General features: G+C 41.8%; 1 protein-coding gene across 18 annotated transcripts in view; it reads right to left on the bottom strand.

Moving 5' to 3' along the window:
* Positions 1–7052: 7052 nt before the first annotated feature.
* LOC126354432 (serine/threonine-protein kinase dyf-5) overlaps positions 7053–27731 on the bottom strand; it is a 230593-nt gene continuing 209914 nt past the window's right edge. For 10 of the 18 annotated variants that reach the window (XM_050004086.1, XM_050004081.1, XM_050004092.1 and 7 more), the window contains 3 exons: positions 12640–12878; positions 7637–7754; positions 7055–7530 (listed from right to left, as the gene is read on the bottom strand). In XM_050004086.1, the coding sequence (XP_049860043.1) occupies positions 7518–7530; positions 7637–7754; positions 12640–12878 (370 nt within the window). In that variant the 3' untranslated portion in view covers positions 7055–7517. Of the gene's footprint in view, positions 7531–7636; positions 7755–12639; positions 12879–27731 lie in introns of all 18 variants that reach the window. The other 8 variants (XM_050004096.1, XM_050004095.1, XM_050004080.1 and 5 more) reach the window with 2 other exon arrangements.

Raw genomic sequence — 27731 nt, 5'->3', positions numbered from 1 at the left:
CCTTTGCTTTGACTGTTCATTTGTCTCTGGGGTATAGTAGTGCACTAAAGTTTCATCTGTGGTCACAAACCGGCGCGAAAAATTCTTGTTCATTTCTACTAAAACATTGTTCCAATATGTCCATTCTCATGCGTTTGTAATCCAGCATCAAGAGTCGCAGCACCCATCTTGCAGATAATTTTTTTTCATTTCTAATTCTTCAGTTAAATGTGATATACCCTTTCAGACGACAATTTACGCACTTTCAATTGACAATCCTCCAAGACCATTTTGTGCTCTTTTGCAATGATTTCTGGAGTAGTGACACATCTCGGCCGTCCACTGCACGGATCATCATCTAAGCTCTTCCAAGCAAATTTAAATCCATTTGTCCACTTGGCAACAGTTGAATATGAAGGATCCTCATGCATGATTCAGGTGTTGCAAAAAGTGCGACAGTTCTTCTTCACCGAGGGGCAACACTACAAAAGTATCATCCACATATCGCCAGAAGGCTTCTGGTCTAAGTTCTGCTGAATCAAGTGCCTTTTCCTTGAAGTCTTCCATAAAGAAGTTTGCTATCAGAGGGAAGAGAGGACTACCCATAGCAACACCGTCAATTTGCTCAAAATATTCGCTGTTGAACAAAAAGTAGTTTGAGGAAAGGGCGTGATGAAATAGCGCTGGTATATCAGCTTTGAGGTTACTGCTGATGAGTGACAATGAATCCATGAGAGGGACCCTAGTGAAAAGTGAGACAACATTAAAGCTTGCTAATAAGTTCGACTAGTTGAGTCGAAGTACCTTCAGTCTATTAAAGTTACCAGAGTTGCAATTATGGTGTGAATACTTTTCCACAAAAGTTCTCAGTAAAGACGCAAGGTGTCTAACAACGTAAGTCATACGTTGGACCGCGCATATACAACCGTGGTAAAACACAGCTGTGTAGTCTTAATCGTTTCGCACCTTCCTTGCGGAAGGGAAGAAGAATTCAGAAACGTTTTAGTTTTCCTTTCTACTCTCCCTTTGGGGTCTTTATCAATCTTCAGTAAGTTGTTGGACTCAACAAGCTATAATCTTCTGGTCGTAGATTTCAATGGTAGCAGCACAGTTGCAGTTCCCTTTTCTGCTGGAAAGACCATCGTGTGATGATCTACTCTTAGCTTGCGTAGTGCAGCCCTTTCTGTCAAGGAAATGTTACTTTCCTGAGGTGGAGCTCTTGTAAGTGCACGATACGTTTCATGTCTGATTTCTTTTGCAGCGTCATTGGGAAGAGGTCTAGTAGCTTCTTCAACAGCTCTGTGCTCAGTTTTACGGATAAGTCTTGACAACGTGATGCTGCCAGTGCTTGAGAAAGGCTTGAACTTCGCGTCTACACCGAGAACCTGCCTTTAACTGATTTTAATAGTACTGTTCAAGAAGCAAACTATGGGCGTCCTTCGAACATCGGTGCACCGGGCACACGTTGTGTCAGATGGAAACAGTCTTGCGAAGGAGCTGGAACACCTACAATCAGTGTTCAAAGATAATGGATATTCTCCACATCATATTAGCACAGCTTTTAGGATGAAGAAATGTGACCACCCAAAAACTCAAGAGGAGAAGGAGCAGTTTAAGTCCAGGGCGCTCCTCCCCTCGGCAACATTTCGTCAAAATTAGGCAGAATTTTAAGAAAACATCATTCCAAAGTAATCTGTCGCCCACGAACAAAGACTTGTGCTCGTCACGGTTCGGCAAAAGACAATATAGAATTGCGGAAAGCTGGAATCTACATATTACCTTGTCAGTGTGACAAAAACTACGATGGTCAGTCGACATGAACAGTGCGTGAAAGTGTGTTTTCATGGTCGCCACACTCGCCTTTCACAGCCCAGAAAGTAAGCCATAGCGGAGCATAGTATCTCCACATGACATTCCATACATTATTCTGGCCGGAAATCTTGGACACAGCAAGACACTTGTGGGATTCGATTATAAAGAAATCAGTGGAAATTTGTTTAGCTCAAGATCTTATTGATCGTGATGGCAGCTTTCAACTGGATAAGTCGTAGGACCCAGTGAGTTCTTCAATTTCTTCGAAAAGAAATCATTTTACGGCCAATAACCCATAGAGTGACATAAAGTTTTATTAATTTTGACATCTGAATTTTAACTGCACTAATGTGCATTCCAATACAGAACATTCTTGTAGTATCACATTATGCATGCACCTGTGCACCATAGATGAAGCAGTATTAGAAGAGATTGCGTAGCTCGATAAAGGTTGCCCATGTAGCGGCTACCTTTGCGCACACATCTTCGCACCTATTTTTGGTATAAAGGTACCGACATTAACTAGCGACCTCCACCCAGAGGGATGTAATCCCTCCTTCCTCAGGGAAGAATTTGTAGTTTGGGATACCCTGGAAGAGCTCTCAGTGGCCGTACATTGTGTTGCCTCGTCGCCCATTGACATTGCCACTGCGTGGGCCATCGCCATTAACCGCTGCCACTGGCCGCCACTGCTGCCCACCACTGCCACCTGTTGGTGCTGCCCATTGCCGCTGTCCACAGCTGCCCACTGCTTCAGTCACTGCCAGCTGCCCACCTCTGCTGTCTGCCCCCATCACTGTTGCTGCCGTGTCGCTGTCCTTCATCGCTGCCACCGTCGCCTCTCATCATCTCCGCCACCATCTTCCATCATGGTCTGCTGTTTCATCTCCATGTTCATCATTTCGCTTCCATCAAAATCATATACATCTCCCCTTCCCCTGCCCCCATCATCACTTCATGGAGTTCCTCCTCCGGCCCCCTCCTTATACCCAGCCTTCCCTCTTTACAGTCTCCTCCCCTTCCATTTCCTCCCCTTTATTATATCCACACATCTACCAGTCCACTCCCACTCCTGCTCCCACCCCCTCCAAACATCCTCAAGAGTTGCCCCCCACCCCAGTCGACCAATAACCACAGCATCTTCTTCACCCACCCGGGTCATAGCCCACCGAATCACAGTAGCTGCCCCAGAAGACTGACATAGAAACATGAAGAAACATAGAAAATCAGAAGAAATTCAGAAGAAACATAGAAATTCAATCACAACCCCACTTGATAAAAGTCTCTGTCCACTAGTTTGTCTGCCAGTACTCAAAATTCATCAACTGTTCTGTGTAAATAGTTACCTCGGAATGCTGGAAATCTGAAGATCTGTAGACCATCTTACATCCTCACATTGGAAAACAGAAAAAGTTTTAAAATGAATAGTAAAATTACATTTCTCTCTTATTTGAGAACAGTGGATAGCAAGACTATAGACACTTAGAAGATGAAATGATGAAGTAAGAGAGAGATAGTGGACTGGTATACTGAAGAGTATGGAGCCTGAGAGGAGCAGATCACACTAATCACGGCAGTCAATATTTTGGTCCTGGTGAATATGATGGTAGCAGGAGATACATAAAGCAAACATTATGTTACAGTAGCAATGAACACTGCACATTAGTTAAAATAGAATTAAACATACTCAAAACGAATTTTTTTCACTAGAAGCAGACAGCATTACAGATCTAATTGACTTCTATAGCTGACTGAGTATCATATTATAATGTAAATGGGCAGATAAAAAATCTTCTCACCAAGCAGTGGCAGGGGAACACACATACACACACACACACACACACACACACACACACACACACACACACACACACAAAAGGATTTAACTTTTACAAGCTTTCGGATCCAGTGGCTCCTTCTTCTGGCAGAAGAGTTGAAGGGGAAGGAAGAGAGATGAAGGAAAAGGACTTGTAATAGGACGACCAGAGCGGGTGACGTGATCGGGGTTGTAGGGTGTGGCTGGGTAGAAGAAGGTGGCTGTTTTTAGCAATCTTCCTCTTTATTTTTGGTTCTTCCAATACATTTTCTGGTAACTCAGCCCCACCGCTCGTGTCATGGTGGAGATGTGCTGATGTGCACAGCCCAGGGAACGTGACGCCATGCTCGGTCAGTGGCTGCACAGGCGGTAGGAGGTTAGCAGCACGAGGCCTGGCCTAGCTTGCCTCCTGCAGATGCTGTGGCTCGTGACGACTCTGGGAGTAACCGGTGCAGCAGCGGGCAACACCCTCCGCCGGCCAGTCCTCGGGGACAGCGTCACTGATGACTACAATGTAACAGCGACCTAACGCCCATAGTGCAGACTACTGCTCAATCCACCAGTTATGTAGCGCCATGTTTATTAGAATGTTCTCAATGAGTTGGCTAATGCAACCGTGCTACACGCAGCTCGCCCCTGCGTACTTCTGCTAATGCTGCATTCTGGCTGTTGATGGCTGCCGCGCACGTACACACATATTGATGCTTGTTGCAAAAGCTATGTCACCTGCATAACGCACCGGCCAGCCTTCGTCTGCCGTCTACCATGAGGCTGGCGGATCACGCACTGAAACACACTAAATCACAGTTTCGCACCATATTTCCTAAAAATAACCCCTTGTCCTCTACAGACTGGAGAGGTTTAGGGAAAGTGGTACAGTTTACTAAAGTTGCCCAGAACCCCAGGTCAGGGGAGACTTACCAGAGGGGATGAGAGCAAAAGACTGATTCTTGGGGACCGCACAGACGAGATTTGAAAACCTGAGAGCTTAAAGATGGAAGAAAGGGTAACATGCAAGACAGACATTACTACTAAAACACTGTGCACAAGTGAGTAAGAGTGAAAAGCTAAGTGCATTGTATTTAACAGAGGTGGGAGGGAGGATGGCAAAAAATAGACAGTTCTGAGAAAATGGTGTGTGGGGGAAAGAAACCAGATGGCACATGTGGTGAAACAGGTACCTAGGTCATGACTGTCATGTTGTACAGCACACTCTGCAATGGGATATTGTAGGTTGCCTGTATACACCATCTGCCTATGCCCATTCATCCTGACTGATAACTGGGAGGTAGACATGCTGATGTAAAAGGCTCAACAGTGTTTACATAACAGCTGGTACATGAAATGTGTCATTTCATGTGTGGGTCTCCCTTTGATAGTGTATGTTTATCCATTTACAGGGCTGGAATAGATGGTGGCAGGAGGGTGCACAGGGCAAGTCCTGCAGCAGGGACAGTCGCACTAGTACGAGCCATAGGGTAGGGAGGTTGGTGCGAGAGCAGAGCACAGAGTTTCACAAGGATACTGCGGAGATTGGGAGGGCGACGAAAAGCTATTCTACGTGTGGTGGGCAAAATCTCAGACAGAATGGATCTCCATTCATGGCATGATTTTAGGAAGTCAGAGCCTTGTCGAAGTAGCTGATTGGTACATTCAAGACCAGAACAATACTGAGTGACAAGTGGTGTGCTCCACAGTTGTTTTTTGGAGGGATCTCAGCATCAGCATTAGATGTGGGGGCCCAGGAAATCTGTTTTTGAATTAGGCTGTTGGGATAATTATGTCCCATGAAGGCTGAAGTGAGAGCAGTGCTGTACTGCTGTAAAGACTCTGCATCCGAACAAATACATTTGCCTTGTATGCCAAGACTGTATGGAAGGGAACGTTTGACATGGAAAGGATGGCAACTGGGGAAAAATGTAAATACTGTTGTTTGTTAGAAGGTTTGATGTAGATGGAAGTGTGTAGCTGACCTTTGTTGAGGATGAGATCAATTTCAAGGAAAGTGACATGGGATCCCGAATAGGATCAAGTGAAATTTAATTGGGAGAAGGTATTTACAGATTCCAGGAATTTTAACAGTTCAGCCTCACCAAGAGTCCATATGACAAAGATGTCATCAATCTATCTGAACCAAACCAGGGAATGAAGACTTACAGATCCCAGGAAAGCCCCCTCCAAGTGACCCATGAGAAGGTTGGCACAGGATGGAGCCATCCTATTTCCCATGGCCATACCTCTGATCTGTTTATATGTCTGCCCATCAAAGGTGAAGTAACTATTGGTAACTACAAGGTTGATTAATGGGAGCAAGAATGATGTCATGGCTTGGAATCAGATTGGCACTGACTGAGAAAATGTTGAGCTGCAGACAGACCATGCACGGAGGAGGGGAGGGGGGGCGGGGATGTCGGTATAGAGGGAGATGGCATCAATGGTTACAAGCAAGGTGTGTAGTGGGAATGGGACAGGCACAGATTTCAGATGATCTAAAAAAAAGGGTTGGTATCTTTAATAAAAGAGGGAAGTCTTTGTACTATGGGTTGCAGCTGTTGATCAACTAAGACAGATATATGTTTGGTGGGTGCTATGGAGCCAGCAGCTACAGGACAACCAGGATGATTGGGCTTGTAGATCTTAGGAAGAAGGTAAAAGGTGGGGGTGCACGGTTTGGTTGTGGTAAGAAGTTCTATGGATAGAGGTGCAAGTCCTTGTGAGAAGCCTGAGGTTTTTCGGGGGACTCCAGGTCAGTTTCAATCACTGGAATGGGATTTTGATGGCAGGTGCTGTATGTAGAGGTGTCAGACAGCTGGCATAGATTTTCATTAAATACTCCTGTAGGTCAATTACCACAGTGGTATGGCCTTTGTCTGCCGGGAGAATAATGATGGAGTCATCAGCTTTTAGGGAATGTAGAGACTGGAGTTCTGCAGAGGACAAGTTAGGGTCATGTTGTAGGGACCTGAGGAAAGGTTGTGAAGCAATGCTGGATGTGAAGAATTCTTGGAAGGATTGTAAGGGATTATTCTGAGGCAGTGGTTGTGGATCAAGTTACTATACAGACAACCAAAAAATTTTACAAGAGAAAAACAAAATGTATTGTCTGATCTTTTGTTTGAGTAATACTTAAGTCAGAATAATATTCAAGTCTAATCTGGTGCAGTTTGAAATTTGCTATAGAGATTAGTCACACAGTAATAGAACAATACCCATAACATTGTAACCTGTTCTCTTCTTGGCTTCAGTTATTGATCTATTTATCAGTATTTTCCCTGTGTGCATAAACAAGATAAAGCACACCACATATTGCTTCAAAAATCTGAGAGAGAGTAAGAGCAAAAGTGTGAGAGAGAGAGAGAGAGAGAGAGAGAGAGAAGAGAGGGGGGAGGGGGAGGAGGGAGGGGTGAGGGAGGAAGAGGAGAGGAAAAAGAGAGAAATCATCTAATGACATTAAGTATAAATTTAATTTAGAAAAAATAAATTGTTGAAAGAGACAATTCCCAAAAGAATCTAATTTTATTATGAAATCTCAGCTGCGTTCTTTATGGGATACTAACACTACTGGCATCCTGAAACACTGTCTTCATTGGGTTTTGATCGTTTGTATGGGAAAGTCATATAAAAAGAACCATATTTAGTATAAATATCTGTACACTGTTTTTGGCATGTATATACATATCTAATCAAATACTATTTACAATTTCGCAAATTGTAGTATTATCAAACAACACATCTTACAGGCACTAAAAAAAGCGCATTATCAACTGTTGTTCCATCAAATTACTACACAGCACCTGTACACCTTTCATGCACAGTTTCCATGCCATATCTTATGGTCCCATTATACAAAAATGGAAGTCCATATTTCACACAAGTACTGAATAATCATTGTAGCAGCATTATCCAGTCATTATTTCAGATATCTGGAATAAAATTGAAAATCGTATTAAAAATAAAATAAAAAAATTAGGCATGAGCATCTTACATCATCAATAGTATATTAAATAGGCAATTTCTTAGAACACTTACTTAGCGGCCCAATCAGTCCGACCAGGAATACCTCTAGTTTGTTGACTAACTATCCCACCAAACAGCTTTCCAGAATGTAATGATACTCTAGAGGTTCTCATCTCACCCTCCTGAGAATCTGAAACAATATATTCAAAAAATATATCAATTAATACAATAATATGCTTACATCTGTTTACAAAGCATATATAAAAGCAAAAAATATATAATAGCCATATAAACCATGTCAGAAACATTGTTTCTAAATGATAGTAGTTGGATGGCATCTAAAAACTTAAATGACACTGAGACAACAGCATCTGGTTAACAGTTGAAAACCACAAGCAAAGTTTTTCATTGTCAGCTATGAAAACAAGGATTCTGTCATCAAGATAACTATTGAGATCAGAATGAGCAACAACTACTTCAATCAGGACAGCAGCTTTACCCTTAGTGGTGCAAGGAAATACGTGTTCAGTACTGAAAAGTTGCAGAAAAATATGCTGAGTTTTCCACCATCTAATTGATTTATCACTGCTAATGATCCTCAGTCACAGACATTGGCACAATCAATGGTAGCATATGGAACTTCTTTAATTTCGTGGCATCTCCGTGATGTGTCATGAGGCCAACAAGTATCACGTGGCTCTTCTGTTCAAATGCAGTGCCTTAGCTACAATACCTATGTTAAACCTGGCCTTTTTACACAATTCGTGTTGTTTTGAGGGAGGGTGTATTACATTTGCAACTCTTGGGATAAACGCTCGCTCATGTTAGTCAGGTTGCAATTTGCCCCAGGAACCTTAACTCTACTGCCTTATTAAAATACCACTTCTAAGCTGAGCTTCTGAAATTAGGAATTTGAAAATTACTATTAATTCTTAGATAAAGTCTGTGAAACCATTTAAAAACTACTAACTCACAAAATCACAGGTGCATTTGCTATCAACATGCAGTGCCTAATTTAGTTTTGGCTTCAGTTAGATTCATATTCCATGGATCATTTTGCATGATAAATCATTTGGAACAAGTCATTTTACATTCACATTGCAAACCAATTTGTAAATATGGCTACATGCTGAACGTTTATAGATTGTTTAGTTGTTTTCAAATTTTACTTTGCTGTCTGTCAGATGTTTTATATCACTGGGTAAGTTATCAAAAATTTTAATTGCAATGGCTGCGCACACCTTTTTGTGCTAAAGACAACATTACTGTGAAGTAATGAATGTCACTTTCCCTCTTGGTATTGTAAATATATACATCATTTCCATTTTGAACTGTCGTGGGTTATTTACAGCAAACTTCATGAGGGAACAAATACACCCTGAAGTAGTAGTCAGAAAGCCCACCTCCTTAAATTGATGTCTACATGACATTCACGGGTTAGTGCCATAGACTATTCTCACAGCACATTTTTGCACAATGAAGACTTACTTTCTTAAAGATGAGTTACCCCAGAACATTATTCCATATTACATTATACAATGAAAATATGTAAAATATGTCAACATACTGATTTGCCTCTCCCTAAAATTTGCAAGAATTCTAAGTGCAAATGGTGAAAAAGTAAGTGTTTTAAGGTTTCAAAAATGTGATTTTTCCACTTTACATTATCATCAGTATGGAGATCTAAGAATTCTGAACTTTGCACTCTATTTATTATTTCCTCACCAAGCATTACACTTATCATTGCTGTAGTACCCCTAGATGTGCAGAACTGAATATTTCATGTCTTTTTAAAATTGAGAGTGAGACCATTTCTAAAAAAAAGTCAATAATAGTTTTAAGAACATTGTTTATCATTTCTTCTGCTTCTGCATTTATGTTTGGGATTGATTACGGTACTAGCGTCACCTGCAAAAAAGGACTAACTCTCCTTGTTGTGTATTTCATAGAACATTGTTTACATACACGAGGAACAGTAGTGGTGCTAGGATTGAGCCTTTGGGAACCCCGTTTGTGATTTCTGTCCAGTCACAATAATGTCCCCATACTAAAGTGGTTAACTAGCAAGTACAACTTTCTGCTTTCCTTTGGGCAAAAATCAAACACTGGAAAATTCAGGATGGAATGTAACAACATTACGAGAAGGAAAATAGGTATTCACCAAATAGTGGAGATGCTGAGTTGCAGATAGGCACAATGAAAAGAATCTCACAATTAAAGCTTTTGGCCATTAAGGCCTTCAGCAACATAACAAACACATACAAACACACACACACACACACACACACACACACACACACACACATGTTCAAAGTGTGGAAGTGTGGTTTCAGTCGCCTGTGACTGCAGACATGTATGTGAGCTGCATTTGTGTGTGTCTAGCCTAGCTGCGATTCTGCATTCTTCACTATTTAGTGAGTAGCTACTTTACTTCTCATAATATTGTTTCTGCTTTCCTTTGGTTAGATATAACATTATCCATTGGTTGGCTATAGTATGAACCCCATAAAACTTTGTTCATTATGGTTACCACTTTTGATTGTATCACCATAAGTATTGTGTGCATTAGTTCTATGTAATTATTTTCTTACTTATCTATCTCTATTCTATCTTCTTGCACAATATATTTGGGTTTGGAGCTCATTAAGGAAAAGAATCACTAAGTTAACAAGAGTGCAAGCCTCAGATAGTATATGCCATATTATTTTATTTTACATATGAACTGGTAAAATAATTAAAAATGAAATATTATGTCATATCAAATAAAACTGCAAGCAGTCTCTCATTTTAGACATGCATCACGTATAGTATATAATTGGTGGTTCTCACACCCCTCCGCATCTCTAACATTCTTATGTTAATGCGCTATTATGGATTGAATGTATTAGTAAACTTAAAACTATGTTCTACTATGAAGACAAATTGTCACTGAAGTTTGAGTGGGGATGAATTACTGTGGTACCATCAATGTAGAGAGAAGGCTGAAAATTGTTAATTGTTACCTTTATTTAAAATAATAGTCACAGAAAACCTATAAAAAGGCATACATTGTTATACTAAGTGCCATTCAAAATATGTCTTATTCTTTTGTATAAGTATTACTTGGAATTGTATATTAGTCGATTTTATCAGTTTCAATAACTCCATTGCCAATAGTTTGCCCTGCACTTCTGGAAGTGCCCACATTGTTATACTAAGTGCCATTCAAAATATGTCTTATTCTTTTGTATAAGTATTACTTGGAATTGTATATTAGTTCCCAGAATGAGATTTTCACTCTGCAGCAGAGTGTGCGCTGATATGAAACTTCCTGGCAGATTAAAACTGTGTGCCCGACCGAGACTCGAACTCGGGACCTTTGCCTTTCGTGGGCAAGTGCTCTACCATCTGAGCTACCGAAACATCCCCCAGGCTGTGGCTAAGCCATGTCTCCACAGTATCCTTTCTTTCAGGAGTGCTAGTTCTGCAAGGTTCGCAGGAGAGCTTCTGTAAAGTTTGGAAGGTGGGAGACGGATACTGGCAGAAGTAAAGCTGTGAGTACCGGGCGTGAGTCGTGCTTTGGTAGCTCAGATGGTAGAGCACTTGCCCGCGAAAGGCAAAGGTCCCGAGTTCGAGTCTCGGTCGGGCACACAGTTTTAATCTGCCAGGAAGTTTTGTATATTAGTTGATTTTATCAGTTTCAATAACTCCATTGCCAGTAGTTTGCCCTGCACTTCTGGAAGTGCCCACATTATAATTTTTATATGAAAAACAACATTTTTAAATTAGAAGACTGGAGTGTTTTCAGCAGTTCTGGATGTTGTACAGGACCCACATGATAGTATTTGAAGCACTCTGATTATTACCACTGTCCCAGCAAGAGATAAAATTGTTTTCTACTACATCTGTACTTCACATACTACAATATGGCGTATGGCACAGGTTATGTCATGTATCACTGTTTCCAGTCCAAAATGAAACTGCTGCGCACAAGTGTTCATTTCCCATGGATAACAAATGTGTTTGAGATAGATCTGCTGTTTGAGACATGGCAACTCAATACATGGTTTAACCCACTGGCTATGCTCCTAAATAGTAGTATTTAACACTAACATTACATTGTTTGCATACTTGGTCAACAGAGGGTTAAACAGTCCAACATTTCTCGAATGGCTTTAAGACATTCCTGACAATTTGGCTACTTTTCTCAAGGCCCTTGTGTGAGAGAAATTCCCCTCATCTTATGCCTCAGGTATCTGTATATTTCAGCATTTTGCAACATTTGAAACATTACTGCACATACATTTTATGGATGTAAGTGAATTTCATGGTACTTTTGTAGCTACCAAGCCATCCCTCACCATACAATACAATCTTTATGACTTTAATATTAATGATACTGACGATTTCTAAAAATACACTGCACATGCAGGTGCTGCCTATTGTTGCACCATCTCAGGTGTCGAGGCCACTGAGTTTTACGCAGCATGAGAAAAAAATCAAATGTTTCTCTATCATCCATTTCCCTCTGCATCACTGCTGAAAGCCAAAAACAGCATGAGGCAATGCCCTTCAATAATTCCATTAAATGGTTTATTTGTGGGTAGGATCTCATAATACTGAACATTTTTAGAAGCAACTGCATGAACAAATATTTTTCAGTGTGGTACAGTCATACCTCTTAATGTAGATAGTGCAAGGTATATGTCATAAGTGGTGATACTGCTACTTAATCTCATGTTCCAGAACCAACATTGCCAATGTGTTCTCAAATGCAGAGAAACATTGGGAGATTCAACCACTGCATTCAGATACAAGAAGAGACTAGAAAAAAAGTACGGAGACTAACTGTAATTATGTTCATTTTTTCTTAGATACTTCATAACACCAGACTACAAGTGTTGCAATAATGAGGGCATTCTTTTGGGCTATAAATTGCCCTACAGCTGTCAATTTTAATTTTAAACTAATTTTGGACAACTTAAGTGTCCTTAATTATAAGCAAACCATGAGTTTTACATTGTTCAAGATAGTTAGCAAAATTTAAAGCATTCACAAATCTAGTAAAATATAAAGCAAAGTGTTTTAATTGTTACCATCACTGTTAGCATCATTGGTGATATTTGAGTTTCGAAGGGGCACCTTTGACGTTGGTGCTAGTATGTACTGTGTCTGAGTGAAGTATGGTTGCTTCATTGTAAGAGTTGCAGATTTTTTTGTTGCACTGGACTGATAATTCTCATTTCTTTTCCATTGTGATGGCTTGTATTCTGGTTCTGTTGCTAATATGGGTTTCTGGAATGGATCATGTGAAAAAATTTTCTCTTCTTTCCCCCTGAAAAATTGTAAGAAATACTTACAAAAACTCTACAAACATCACTCAAATGAGAATAATATTATTTCCATCAAAACTGTAACAATTCTTTAGAAATTACTGCATGAAATATAATAATAACACACAACAACAAAAGGCAATTCTAATTCCAAACATGGAATCAAAGTGAATTTACTTATGTTAGGACCTCTAAGCGTTTTGTCATCAGCAAAGTAGCAAATCTAAGCTGGAATAAGAGTAAATCAGATAATAAATAAGGATGCACAATTTTATTATTTTGCTATATTTTTACAGTACTCTTTCAGAACAAAACAATCACTGTATTCCTCTGCTATTACAGCTACTGGTGGCCCCAGAGCCTAAACTTATGCTATAAAAATCAGGAGTGTGTTGATTGTGTTATGAAGTGTTACATGTTTACCACTATTGTGTGAATGACTCATGACTGTCTGTGCATTGTAGTTTATGAGGGGGGATCCAAAAGAAACTGGATTTTTGTCATAAAAAAATATTGATGAACCTTTTTACAAAATTACTTCAGTCACTTTCAAAATACTCCCCATTACATGCGATGCACTTGTCAAGTCTCTTTTCCCACTGTTGGAAGCATGTTTGGAATTCTGTGCATAATAAGGTGGTTATTACTGAAAAAACCCCTTTTCAGTTATAGTAGTTTATATCAATGCCAATTTAACTTGACTGTTAAATCAATTCAAAATAACTGATTTCTGAAATAACTAATTATCAGTCTTTTATCCCTATGGTTTCCTGTCATGAAAGTAGAAACTAAATGAAGATTGAAAAATTTTGACTCCCTCAGTTTCAAGATAAGTATAATCAAAATGTTAAATTATGTTGGGAAAGGAGAGAAAAACTTAATCTGCTCACTGTTCACTTTTTTTCCTCTGATGTGATGTGATACGTGATTGAATTCCACAAAAATAACTGGTATTGTTTTACTGCTTCTAATTTTTTGAAATTCTGCTAAAAAATCATGCTGTTGTCAAGGATCATGTTACTTGGGGAAGAGGCCCCCAATGAGTGGCCTCCTAGCTGACATTTTCCTCAATCAGATAGAAAAACAAATCTTTGACAAAAGAGTAATACCAAAACAGTTCAAAATAATATATCAGTACAGATATGTAGATGATGTAATATGCTTAATAGATGAACCACAGCCTCGCATAAAAGAACTTCACGACAACATAAACTCCATCCACCCACAAATAAAGTCCACCATTGAAACACAAACAGATGAAAAAGTTAATTTCTTAGATCTCACCAAACACAAAAGAAACAACAAACATGAATTCACAGTCTACAGAAAACCCACAATGAGCAGCACCATTATTCATAACCATTCCAATCACCCCATAACTCACAATGAAGCCAGCTTCAGTTATTTATTGCACAAGATGAAATATATCTCGGGTGAACAGCCTGGTATGGGTGTGCATAGGACACAATATTTCGGCAATCGACCACGTTGCCATCATCAGGTGTGCGATTGCCGAAATATTGTGTTCTATGCACACTCATAACAGGCTGTTCACCCAAGATTTATTTCATCATAAAATAAGCCTGGAGAAATTGAAGAATCACATTTATTACACAGAATGAACAAAATATCCATGAACAAACACAATTACACACAATAACTGAACACAATAAAACAAACTGCACAGGAGAATCGATATAATGCAAAGAGTGTAGACAAAATAAACCACAAAATACAAAAACAAACTACACATAACCATGAAACACACACACAAACAAACATGACACAACATATAACAAATCAGCAAACAGTAATCAACAAATAACATATAATGACTTACAACAACAAAAAGTCACACACCGGGGGAGGGGGGGAATATACTAAAGAAACAAGGACTCAACATAGCATACAGAACCAAAAACACAATACAAAACAGACTAGGAAGAAATACCACCAACACTGACAAATATAGCCAGTCCAGTATATACCAACTTACTTGCAACTGCTGTCAAGCTGTATATGTGGGCCAAACATGAAGTAATTTCATAGCCAAATACACAGAACACCTCAGAGCACTGAAAAGCAATAGCTCACACTCAACATTTGCAGACTACTTGATGATAGCACACAATAAACACCCAACAAACATTGAAACTGACTTACACATCCTTAAAACTAGTATCAGCGTATACCAAAAATTAACAACAGAAGAAAACTATCACATCCAAAAACCAATAGCCCAAGGAAAGAGAGTACTCAATGAATACAAATCACTGTGCAATAAAACCCTCTTCACCACAATGGAAGAAGTATACAAATAACACTCACACCAAAACTACTAATGAAAAAGAAATTCATTCTCTCTCTCTCTCTCTCTCTCTCTGCCCCAGTACAGACACACACACACACACACACATATATATATATATATATATATATATATATATATATATATAAATAAAACAGAAAGAAACTTCCACATGGGAAAAATATATTAAAAATAAAGATTCCAAGACTTACCAAGCGGGAAAGCGCCGGCAGACAGGCACATGAACAAAACACACAAACACACACACAGAATTACAAGCTTTCGCAACTGGCAGTTGCTTCGTCAGGAAGGAAGGAAGGAGAGGGAAAAATGAAAGGGTGTGGGTTTTAAGGGAGAGGGTAAGGAGTCATTCCAATCCCGGGAGCGGAAAGACTTCCCTTAGGGGAAAAAAAGGACAGGTATACACTCGCACACACACACACACACACACATATCCATCCGCACATACACAGACACAAGCAGACATATTTAAAGGCAAAGAGTTAAGGGCAGAGATGTCAGTCGAGGCGGAAGTACAGAGGCAAAGAAGTTGTTGAAAGACAGGTGAGGTATGAGCGGCGGCAACTTGAAATTAGCGGAGGTTGAGGCCTGGCGGATATCGAGAAGAGAGGATATACTGAAGGGCGAGTTCCCATCTCCGGAGTTCGGATAGGTTGGTGTTGGTGGGAAGTATCCAGATAACTCGGACGGTGTAACACTGTGCCAAGATGTGCTGGCCGTGCATCAAGGCATGTTTAGCCACAGGGTGATCCTCATTACCAACAAACACTGTCTGCCTGTGTCCATTCATGCGAATGGACAGTTTGTTGCTGGTCATTCCCACATAGAAAGCATCACAGTGCAGGCAGGTCAGTTGGTAAATCACGTGGGTGCTTTCACATGTGGCTCTCCCTTTGATTGTGTACACCTTCCGGGTTACAGGACTGGAGTAGGTGGTGGTGGGAGGGTGCATAGGACAGGTTTTACACCGGGGGCGGTTGCAAGGGTAGGAGCCAGAGGGTAGGGGAGGTGGTTTGGGGATTTCATAGGGATGAACCAAGAGGTTACGAAGGTTAGGTGGACGGCGGAAAGACACTCTTGGTGGAGTGGGGAGGATTTCATGAAGGATGGATCTCATTTCGGGGCAGGATTTTAGGAAGTCGTATCCCTGCTGGAGAGCCACATTCAAGGTCTGATCCAGTCCTGGGAAGTATTCTGTTACAAGTGGGGCACTTTTGGGGTTCTTCTGTGAGAGGTTCTGGGTTTGAGGGGATGAGGAAGTGGCTCTGGTTATCTGCTTCTGTACCAGGTTGGGAGGGTAGTTGCGGGATGCGAAAGCTGTTTTCAGGTTGTTGGTGTAATGGTCGAGGGATTCAGGACTGGAGCAGATTCGTTTGCCACGAAGGCCTAGGCTGTAGGGAAGGGACCGTTTGATATGGAATGGGTGGCAGCTGTCATAATGGAGGTACTGTTGCTTGTTGGTGGGTTTGATGTGGACGGATGTGTGCAGCTGGCCATTGGACAGATGGAGGTCAACATCTAGGAAAGTGGCATGGGATTTGGAGTAGGACCAGGTGAATCTGATGGAACCAAAGGAGTTGAGGTTGGAGAGGAAATTCTGGAGTTGTTCTTCACTGTGAGTCCAGATCATGAAGATGTCGTCAATAAATCTGTACCAAACTTTGGGTTGGCAGGCTTGGGTAACCAAGAAGGCTTCCTCTAAGCGACCCATAAATAGGTTGGCATACGAGGGGGCCATCCTGGTACCCATGGCTGTTCCCTTTGATTGTTGGTATGTCTGGCCTTCAAAAGTGAAGAAGTTGTGGGTCAGGATGAAGCTGGCTAAGGTGACGAGGAAAGAGGTTTTAGGTAGGGTGGCAGGTGATCGGTGTGAAAGGAAGTGCTCCATTGCAGCGAGGCCCTGGACGTGCGGGATATTTGTGTATAGGGAAGTGGCATCAATGGTTACCAGGATGGTTTCTGGGGGTAACAGACTGGGTACGGGTTCCAGGCGTTCGAGAAAGTGGTTGGTGTCTTTGATGAAGGATGGGAGACTGCATGTAATGGGTTGAAGGTGTTGATCTACATAGGCAGAGATGCGTTCTGTGGGGGCTTGGTAACCAGCTACAATGGGGCGGCCAGGATGTTTGGGTTTGTGAATTTTAGGAAGTAGGTAGAAGGTGGGAGTGCGAGGTGACGGTGGGGTGAGGAGTTTGATGGAGTCAGGTGAAAGGTTTTGTAGGGGGCCTAAGGTTCTGAGGATTCCTTGAAGCTCCGCCTGGACATCAGGAATGGGATTACTTCGGCAAACTTTGTATGTAGAGTTGTCTGAAAGCTGACGCAGTCCCTCAGCCACATACTCCCGACGATCAAGTACCACAGTCGTGGTACCCTTGTCAGCCGGAAGAATGATGATGGATCGGTCAGCTTTCAGATCACGGATAGCCTGGGATTCGGCTGTGGTGATGTTGGGAGTAGGATTAAGGTTTTTCAAGAAAGATTGAGAGGCAAGGCTGGAAGTGAGAAATTCCTGGAAGGTTTGGAGAGGGTGATTTTGAGGAAGAGGAGGTGGGTCCCGCTGTGATGGAGGACGGAACTGTTGCAGGCAGGGTTCAATTTGGATAGTGTCTTGGGGAGTTGGATCATTAGGAGTGGGATCAGGATTGTTTTTCTTCGTGGCAAAGTGATATTTCCAGCAGAGACTACGAGTGTAGGACAGTAAATCCTTGACAAGGGCAGTTTGGTTGAACCTGGGAGTGGGGCTGAAGGTGAGGCCTTTGGATAGGACAGAGGTTTCGGATTGGGAGAGGGGTTTGGAGGAAAGGTTAACTACTGAATTGGGGTGTTGTGGTTCCAGATTGTGTTGACTAGAATTTTGAGGTGTTGGGGGGAGTGGAGCTGGAAGTGGGAGATTGAGTAGATGGGAGAGACTGGGTCTGTGTGCAATGAGAGGAGGTTGAGGTTTGTTGGAAAGGTTGTGGAGGGTGAGTGAGTTGCCTTTCCGGAGGTCAGCTTTCAGACAACTCTACATACAAAGTTTGCCGAAGTAATCCCATTCCTGATGTCCAGGCGGAGCTTCAAGGAATCCTCAGAACCTTAGGCCCCCTACAAAACCTTTCACCTGACTCCATCAAACTCCTCACCCCACCGTCACCTCGCACTCCCACCTTCTACCTACTTCCTAAAATTCACAAACCCAAACATCCTGGCCGCCCCATTGTAGCTGGTTACCAAGCCCCCACAGAACGCATCTCTGCCTATGTAGATCAACACCTTCAACCCATTACATGCAGTCTCCCATCCTTCATCAAAGACACCAACCACTTTCTCGAACGCCTGGAATCCGTACCCAGTCTGTTACCCCCAGAAACCATCCTGGTAACCATTGATGCCACTTCCCTATACACAAATATCCCGCACGTCCAGGGCCTCGCTGCACTTGAGCACTTCCTTTCACACCGATCACCTGCCACCCTACCTAAAACCTCTTTCCTCGTCACCTTAGCCAGCTTCATCCTGACCCACAACTTCTTCACTTTTGAAGGCCAGACATACCAACAATCAAAGGGAACAGCCATGGGTACCAGGATGGCCCCCTCGTATGCCAACCTATTTATGGGTCGCTTAGAGGAAGCCTTCTTGGTTACCCAAGCCTGCCAACCCAAAGTTTGGTACAGATTTATTGACGACATCTTCATGATCTGGACTCACAGTGAAGAACAACTCCAGAATTTCCTCTCCAACCTCAACTCCTTTGGTTCCATCAGATTCACCTGGTCCTACTCCAAATCCCATGCCACTTTCCTAGATGTTGACCTCCATCTGTCCAATGGCCAGCTGCACACATCCGTCCACATCAAACCCACCAACAAGCAACAGTACCTCCATTATGACAGCTGCCACCCATTCCATATCAAACGGTCCCTTCCCTACAGCCTAGGCCTTCGTGGCAAACGAATCTGCTCCAGTCCTGAATCCCTCGACCATTACACCAACAACCTGAAAACAGCTTTCGCATCCCGCAACTACCCTCCCAACCTGGTACAGAAGCAGATAACCAGAGCCACTTCCTCATCCCCTCAAACCCAGAACCTCTCACAGAAGAACCCCAAAAGTGCCCCACTTGTAACAGAATACTTCCCAGGACTGGATCAGACCTTGAATGTGGCTCTCCAGCAGGGATACGACTTCCTAAAATCCTGCCCCGAAATGAGATCCATCCTTCATGAAATCCTCCCCACTCCACCAAGAGTGTCTTTCCGCCGTCCACCTAACCTTCGTAACCTCTTGGTTCATCCCTATGAAATCCCCAAACCACCTCCCCTACCCTCTGGCTCCTACCCTTGCAACCGCCCCCGGTGTAAAACCTGTCCTATGCACCCTCCCACCACCACCTACTCCAGTCCTGTAACCCGGAAGGTGTACACAATCAAAGGGAGAGCCACATGTGAAAGCACCCACGTGATTTACCAACTGACCTGCCTGCACTGTGATGCTTTCTATGTGGGAATGACCAGCAACAAACTGTCCATTCGCATGAATGGACACAGGCAGACAGTGTTTGTTGGTAATGAGGATCACCCTGTGGCTAAACATGCCTTGATGCACGGCCAGCACATCTTGGCACAGTGTTACACCGTCCGAGTTATCTGGATACTTCCCACCAACACCAACCTATCCGAACTCCGGAGATGGGAACTCGCCCTTCAGTATATCCTCTCTTCTCGATATCCGCCAGGCCTCAACCTCCGCTAATTTCAAGTTGCCGCCGCTCATACCTCACCTGTCTTTCAACAACTTCTTTGCCTCTGTACTTCCGCCTCGACTGACATCTCTGCCCTTAACTCTTTGCCTTTAAATATGTCTGCTTGTGTCTGTGTATGTGCGGATGGATATGTGTGTGTGTGTGTGTGTGTGCGAGTGTATACCTGTCCTTTTTTTCCCCTAAGGGAAGTCTTTCCGCTCCCGGGATTGGAATGACTCCTTACCCTCTCCCTTAAAACCCACACCCTTTCATTTTTCCCTCTCCTTCCTTCCTTCCTGACGAAGCAACTGCCAGTTGCGAAAGCTTGTAATTCTGTGTGTGTGTTTGTGTGTTTTGTTCATGTGCCTGTCTGCCGGCGCTTTCCCGCTTGGTAAGTCTTGGAATCTTTATTTTTAATATATATATATATATATATATATATATATATATATATATATATATATATAGAATTACGAGCTTTCGCAACTGGCAGTTGCTTCGTCAGGAAAGAGGGAAGGAGAGGGAAAAATGAAAGGATGTGGGTTTTAAGGGAGAGGGTAAGGAGTCATTCCAATCCCGGGAGCGGAAAGACTTCCCTTGGGGAAAAAAAGGACAGGTGTACACTTGCACACACACACACACACATGCCAAAAACAGTGTACAGATATTTATACTAAATATGGTTCTTTTTATATGACTTTCCCATACAAACGATCAAAACCCAATGAAGACAGTGTTTCAGGATGCCAGTAGTGTTAGTGTGTGTGTGTGTGCAAGTGTACACCTGTCCTTTTTTTCCCCAAGGGAAGTCTTTCCGCTCCCGGGATTGGAATGACTCCTTACCCTCTCCCTTAAAACCCACATCCTTTCATTTTTCCCTCTCCTTCCCTCTTTCCTGACGAAGCAACTGCCAGTTGCGAAAGCTCGTAATTCTGTGTGTGTGTTTGTGTGTTTTGTTCATGTGCCTGTCTGCCGGCGCTTTCCCGCTTGGTAAGTCTTGGAATCTTTGTTTTTAATATATTTTTCCCATGTGGAAGTCTCTTTCTGTTTATATATATATATATATATATATATATATATATATATATATATATATATATATATATATATAACGTTGGTTGCGAAAGCTAGAAATTTTGTGTTATTTTATTGTGCCTGTCTACCGGCACTTTCCCGCTTGGTAAGTCTTGGAATCTTTGTTTTTAATATATCTTTCCCATGTGGAAGTTTCTTTCTATATGCTCAAACAAACCAAACACCACAGATGCCAAGTGTGGATGTATGCATTAGTTTACGTACCTTACATGGTGCTATTGGACATTTATTTTGGTAGCTATTCTGCCACACAATCTAAAACTTCTCATCTGCAAACAGCAAAACGTAATTTTTATTTACAACTGGAAATGAGTATATATCATGTTTTTCATGTGTGCCAAATACACTTCAAACAACACTTCAAGCTCGCACGCCTCATCCAGCCAAATGCACTACGAACAAATGAATACTACACAACCACAACAACATGCAATGGCAGCAAAAACGCTGCCTTTGTTTTGAAAAATTGGAGAAAGTGCAGTGTCTAAGTGCCCATAGGTCACAAAATCGGCCTATTCACTTTTCCAATAACACATGAGAAAGCACCACAATATCAAAACCGTAAGTAACACATGAAAAACATGATATATACTCATTTCCAGTTGTAAATAAAAATTACGTTTTGCTGTTTGCAGATGAGAAGTTTTAGATTGTGTGGCAGAATAGCTACCAAAATAAATGTCCAATAGCACCATGTAAGGTACGTAAACTAATGCATACATCCACGCTTTTTGCCAATTAGCTATAAATAGAATTCTAACATAATGTTATAAACAACACATAGTGCATCAGGTTGTTAATAAATATGTCAACTGTGAACTTTGAACAAATGATGTACAATATTTTACAACAATTGTTCATTCACAATTGTAAAAATTATGTACCAAAAGTTTTGCTAACTGTTAATATGTAACAATAATTTTACAGTTAGTAAATAAAAAATAACCCACTGAAGATAGCACAAAACGTGCTAAAACATGTCTGGGTGCAACAAAACAGAAAAAAAGGTGTCTTCCATATGGCAGAATTCCTCTTCCCATTTAGTAGCAAACATGGTCACAACAAATAGAACTGCAACACCACAAGATGATTACATCATGCCACTATTTGGACATTATGATTAGTCACCACTAAAGGGCAAAAACTCTGTTTTTCACATTAATTTGTCCATTTTCAAAGGCTACATGCAGAAAAAGACATATTAAATAGATAAAGGCAGCAGATCAGCTACTTTTACTTTTGCTGTAATGAACAAACTGTTACGTTTTAAGTTTTCTTTTTACAAGATGTCACAAGTTTCTTGTGCCTCCTCCCGTATTTAATTTTTTTAAGCAAATGGAGCATTGCACTTCATTGACATTGTATTTCGTACAACACTGCCAGACCAGGGAACAAATGAAGTCAGATGACAGCAAGAAACTACCACATAAGCCAGATGGAGAAATTATTGCACATTGCATAACGTGCATACCATTTAATAGGTCATGTCATATGGTAACAGGTACGTTACTGTCTCATCAGTGTTGTACCTGTTCTTATGCCATGTTTTTGTTGCTCATTTGTGTCAGTACTGTAATTAAAATAGCTCTAATCATATTCCAATTTTCTATAATAATGCAATATTTCTATGTAACGAAAATTTTATAAATAAAAATTACTACATTTAAAAAAAAAGGTTTATTTAAACATCAAAAATTTTAGTACTGACACTATGATTAACTGAAATTTAGGTTTCTTTACCCTGTTATCAGTAAAAAATAAAAAACACCTGCTACAACCAAGACCAAATAAATACCAAAAAATACCAGTTATTCAGAACTAATATACTGGTATCAGTTTTAACTGGTCACTTTTCCCATCTATAACTCAGCTGTACTTCTGGCTAACTAATTTTCAATTGATATGTTGAAGTGACTAAGTGAGTGGCAATTGTACTGACACTCTGAAACTTTATTACGAAAGTATACCTAACGTCTCTCTTACAAAGAGACAGGGCAGAAATATCATAATTTGGAACTCTATTTTGTCTTATAAAAAGGAACTTATTACAGGCTACGATTCATTAACATCAGGTAACAGAATGTTGGTAAGGAGCATACATTAACAACAAATTCACCAAAAAAAAACAAAGAATAAACAGAACACATAGAAATATAAAAGCATAAAAACACAGTACCCCTGGCAGCTGGGTCAGGAAATGCTCAAACAGCCATGATTAACTTGCTAAAAACACTGTACTGCACCATATACTACAAAACACTGAACTTTGCATTAGCATATGACAGCTGATGTATAGGCCACTAAATCAATCCACTGGGGAGAGGCTGCGCATCAGTATCAAGGAATTGCACTGGGAAGTGCACCTGGGAGGCCAGAGTAGTCATCTGCATTGGAAGTCACTGTCAGTGGTGTCTCAAGGAAGACATAAACTGGTTAAATGCAGTTTAATGAGACATTTGCTGCCTTGCCATTCACTAGAATGTCCATTGCTTGTGTATGTCTTTTGAGAATGTTACATGGGCCAGGACAAGGGTATGCAGTGGTGGTTCAATGCCTTCTGTGCAGTGCATAACATGTGTACAATGCTTGAGATCTTGGCGCACGGAGGAGGGAGGTGTATCATGTCGCAAAGCTTTTGGAAGATGGATTCTCAAGTGACACAAAAAATCTGGCTTACATGGCTGTCATTATTGTCTCTGTGTCAACAAAATCATCATGCAGGCACAATCTTTCACCATAAACCGAGCCAGCCACTGACAAACTGATATCAGATTTGAATGTTGTTCGCAAGTCAAGTAGTATAACTGGGCCACCAGGTCTCTTCATGGCACATTAGCACTGTCTTAAAACAATGGTGTCAGCATGCAATCATTCCAATGCTTGCCGGATGGTAGCTAGCGTTCTTATGGTGTGTATCACTACAAAATTTGGCCAGCTGAGTGAACAGTTCTTATCCAAAGTGACATCTGTAATCCATGCTGACATGCAGCAGACATCCAAATCTTGCCAAACAAGTTAAAGCAAAGACACAAGCTAATGTCCCGACTGTGATATTATCGACCGGTACTGCTTCAGGTGACAAGTATGATGGTCAGCATTGTTAATAACTACCTCTGCCCATTCGATGGGTGAAGCAGTCCAACAATGTCCAAATGTATGTGGGTGAATCTGCAAAGTCGCCAATCAGGACTAGGACATGGTGAGTAATCAAGCAGCGTTGACACTGGAGACAAGATCTGACCCATTCGTGACAATCTTACTGCATGCCTGACCACAAGAAACACTGAGACCTAAATGAAATGTTGGACACACCCCTGAATGGCGCAACTCATGAACAGCATTAAAAGCTTTCCTTCTGAGCACTTGTGGCAGAAAGAGACAAGCTCAGACATGATAGTTGTCACAGTACTGTCATGTCCCTTCCCTGGTATGTCAATGACGTGTAGCTTCAATACTGTTGCAGCAGTGTTGATGTACATACAGAGTTCATCATCTTCTCGATGACCTTGTGCAAGTGCAGAAAAATCTATTGGAGATACTGTTGACTCATTAGACACAATCTGCAACATTATTGTTGATCCCAGGTATGTGCTTAATGTTGACTCTGAACTGGATCATAAATCCTAAGTGGTTAAACTGCCTGGATGAGTACTTGACGCTGTTACACCTGAATGCAAATGTCAACGACATGTGGCCCATATAAACTGTGAACACTCACACTTCAACTTGAGAATGACAGTTGTTTTAGTGCCTGGTACACTGCCAGGAGCTCACAATTGTATGGGCTCCATTTCATCTGCAAAGGCGGTATGTTTGTGTGAGTAGTATGCCAGTGGTTGCCAGGCATTGTCCGACTGCTGTTGTAGTGGTGCACTGACAGCCATCTGAGTTGCATATACGACTACAGCTAGTGGTGCATCAAGCCACAGTGTGCCAGAAGTGCCGCACTGACCAAATTCTTCTTTGCTGCCTCAAACGTGGAACACATATGTCTGTCCACTGAACTGAAACTTGCCATTAACTTTTAGGCCCAATAACACCATCAAAAGTACCTGTAACTCTGCATCATGAGGACTGTATTATCTATGGAAGTTCTGCATATCTCAAGAAATGTTGTAAATCTTTTACTATTGGTACTGTGTCCATCTTCCCAGGCTGAAAAAGGGAGACCACAGCAGAGATCTTATGACTGAGAAATGTCACCTCTGGCAACCTGAAGACACACTTGGCCTCATTCAGAATGACTTTGCAGCACTCAACTTATTTGAATACCTCTTGAAAGTGCTATCGGCACTGTTCTGGGTTGGCGGAGAACACTAGGAGATCAATGAGGTATGTCAAGCAGCATGGTAACACTTGGAGAACGAAGACTATAAATTTTGCCAGGTTTGAGGAGCATTACATAACTCGAAAGTTGTGAACATGTATTCAAATAATCCAAAAGGTATTACTGTGGCAGTCTTGGGTATGTCTCCAATGGTTACCAGCATTTGAGTATATGCCTTCACACAGGCCAGAACTGTGAATACAGTGGCATCATGTAGCATGTAATTATAATCCCTCAAAGCAGTCAGGCACTGTCCATGAGTTAGATGCATGATAGTCACCACATGGGTGCCAGGCTCCACCTTACTTGGCACCAAGTGTAAAGCCAAGGAACACAGGCTTTTAGATGGCCACATTTTGCCTTCATGTATCACAGAATCAATTCAGCTTTTTCTATAGCTAAGCTGTCCAGAGCCAAATGTCTTGGCCAATATGCTACAGGGCATCCATCTGTCATATTTATGTGGTGCACTGTGTCATACAGTATGAACTTAGGAGTACCGGGCAGCCTGGTCAAATTTGGGTAGTCGCTCACCAAATCTGTGTATTCACCCCCAGAAGCCTGTATCAACTTGGCACCCCCAGAAGCCTGTATCAACTTGGCGCTGTGGATGGCTGCACTGTAGTGAAAACTGGTGACTGCCAAGCCAGCAACACAGTCCACCATGCAAGCATTTGCAATGTCCAGAAGTAGTCAGTACTGTACCAGGAGATCTGCTCCAAGGATTGCCTTGGTGATGTCTGTGACAGTGAAGTACCGTGCAGGTGGCACAGTCCAATGTTGAGCCCCATGTGCTGAATATTGTACGTTGCGATTGAAAAGTTGCCAGTGGCTATCAGGTACAAGGCAGTGGTCAGCAACAATCAGCATGGCCATTTGAGGCAAGTTGCTCAGGTCTGAGCCGCTAACTACTACGAATTTCACACGGGTACCTCAATCAGTGACAAACAGGTGTTTGGAGGATGGCACTTGATTGCACCCACCACTGACCACTGGTTGCATTTGAGTGAGAATACGATGATGAACATTTCTTCATCTGATAAACAAACCAGCAGTGGTACCACACTTCAGCATGACACCTTGTAGGTTTATGGCACTGGTTGCATTTGAGTGAGAATACGATGATGAACATTTCTTCACCTGATAGCAAAACCAGCAGTGGTACCAGCACTTCTGCATGTCACCTTGTAGGTTTATGGCACCACCAGGAGTTCTATTCCTTGAACGCCATCAGTATCGACCTCTGCCATTGTTGGTGCTGTCCTGCAACAACAGCACCCCTGTGCACACAACAGTTCTACCTTTTCTGGGGGTGAGTTGTGGTCAGCCCTGCTACTGTTGCTGCAGCAGTCGCACTGTTGTTCTGCTCTGTGACTGCCCTGACCTGTGTGGGTGTGACTGCATCTTGTATTCAATCAGTCAGCTCCAGCATGGCATCCGGTGGCCTGTCAAGTCTGTGAGGCAACTATGGCTTTTATTTGTGGTGGCAAATGACTGCTCCATAGCATTCACAAGTTATCTGGTACAGTGACTGTGTCATTCTCACTGCATAAGTATCGCAAGTGCTGGGTTTGCTTTACATTGCCCATCTCCTCTTGAGTAAGAACTTGAGTTTGGTGTACAAGTCTGTTCCAGTGACACCATAATTATGTATTGCACCTCAGCAGTGAATCAATGGTCAAGTTTGTCACCTATAAGTGTGAACTCAGTTGCGTCAGCTTTTCTCCCTGTGCACAAAAACTTGTTTTTGCTTACACAAATCAAAGGATGGGATTATCTGGGCAGAACAATGGCAGCCAGACTGCTTTTCTCGATACTGTTGTTTTTCATCCATCATGCGATATGAACTGAGATTCCACCAATGATGACGGGGTCACTACTTGTCGGTTTCAGCACCACTTATGGCTGACCAATTTTTCCTTGATGTGTTCAAATGTGCGTGAATTCCTAAGGAACCAAACTGCAGGGGTTGTCAGTCCCTAGACTTACACACTACTTAAAATAACTTAAATTGACTTATGCTAAGAACAATACATGCACCCATGCCTGAGGGAGGACTCAAACCTCTGGCGGGAAGGGCCGCACAATCCGTGAAATGGAACCTCGAACCACATGGTCACTCTGCGCAGCGCTTGATGTGCTCATAGTGACTAAGTGAATGCACTTGTACCAATTCTTAGAAACCTTATTAGAAATTCACACCTGAAATCTCTCTTATAAACAGACAGGACGGAAATGCCACAATTTGGAACTCTAATCCTCAAAGTAAAAAGGGATTGTTTATAGTCTACAACAGACTAACACTAGGTAATAGAACACTGGCAAGGAGTGTACATTACCAACAACTTTACAAAAAACAAAGACTAAACAGAATACACAGA

Source organism: Schistocerca gregaria, chromosome 3 (assembly GCF_023897955.1).
Source record: "Schistocerca gregaria isolate iqSchGreg1 chromosome 3, iqSchGreg1.2, whole genome shotgun sequence".
NCBI classification, from domain to species: Eukaryota; Metazoa; Arthropoda; class Insecta; order Orthoptera; family Acrididae; genus Schistocerca; species Schistocerca gregaria.
This window is presented reverse-complemented; position numbering and strand designations above follow the sequence as displayed.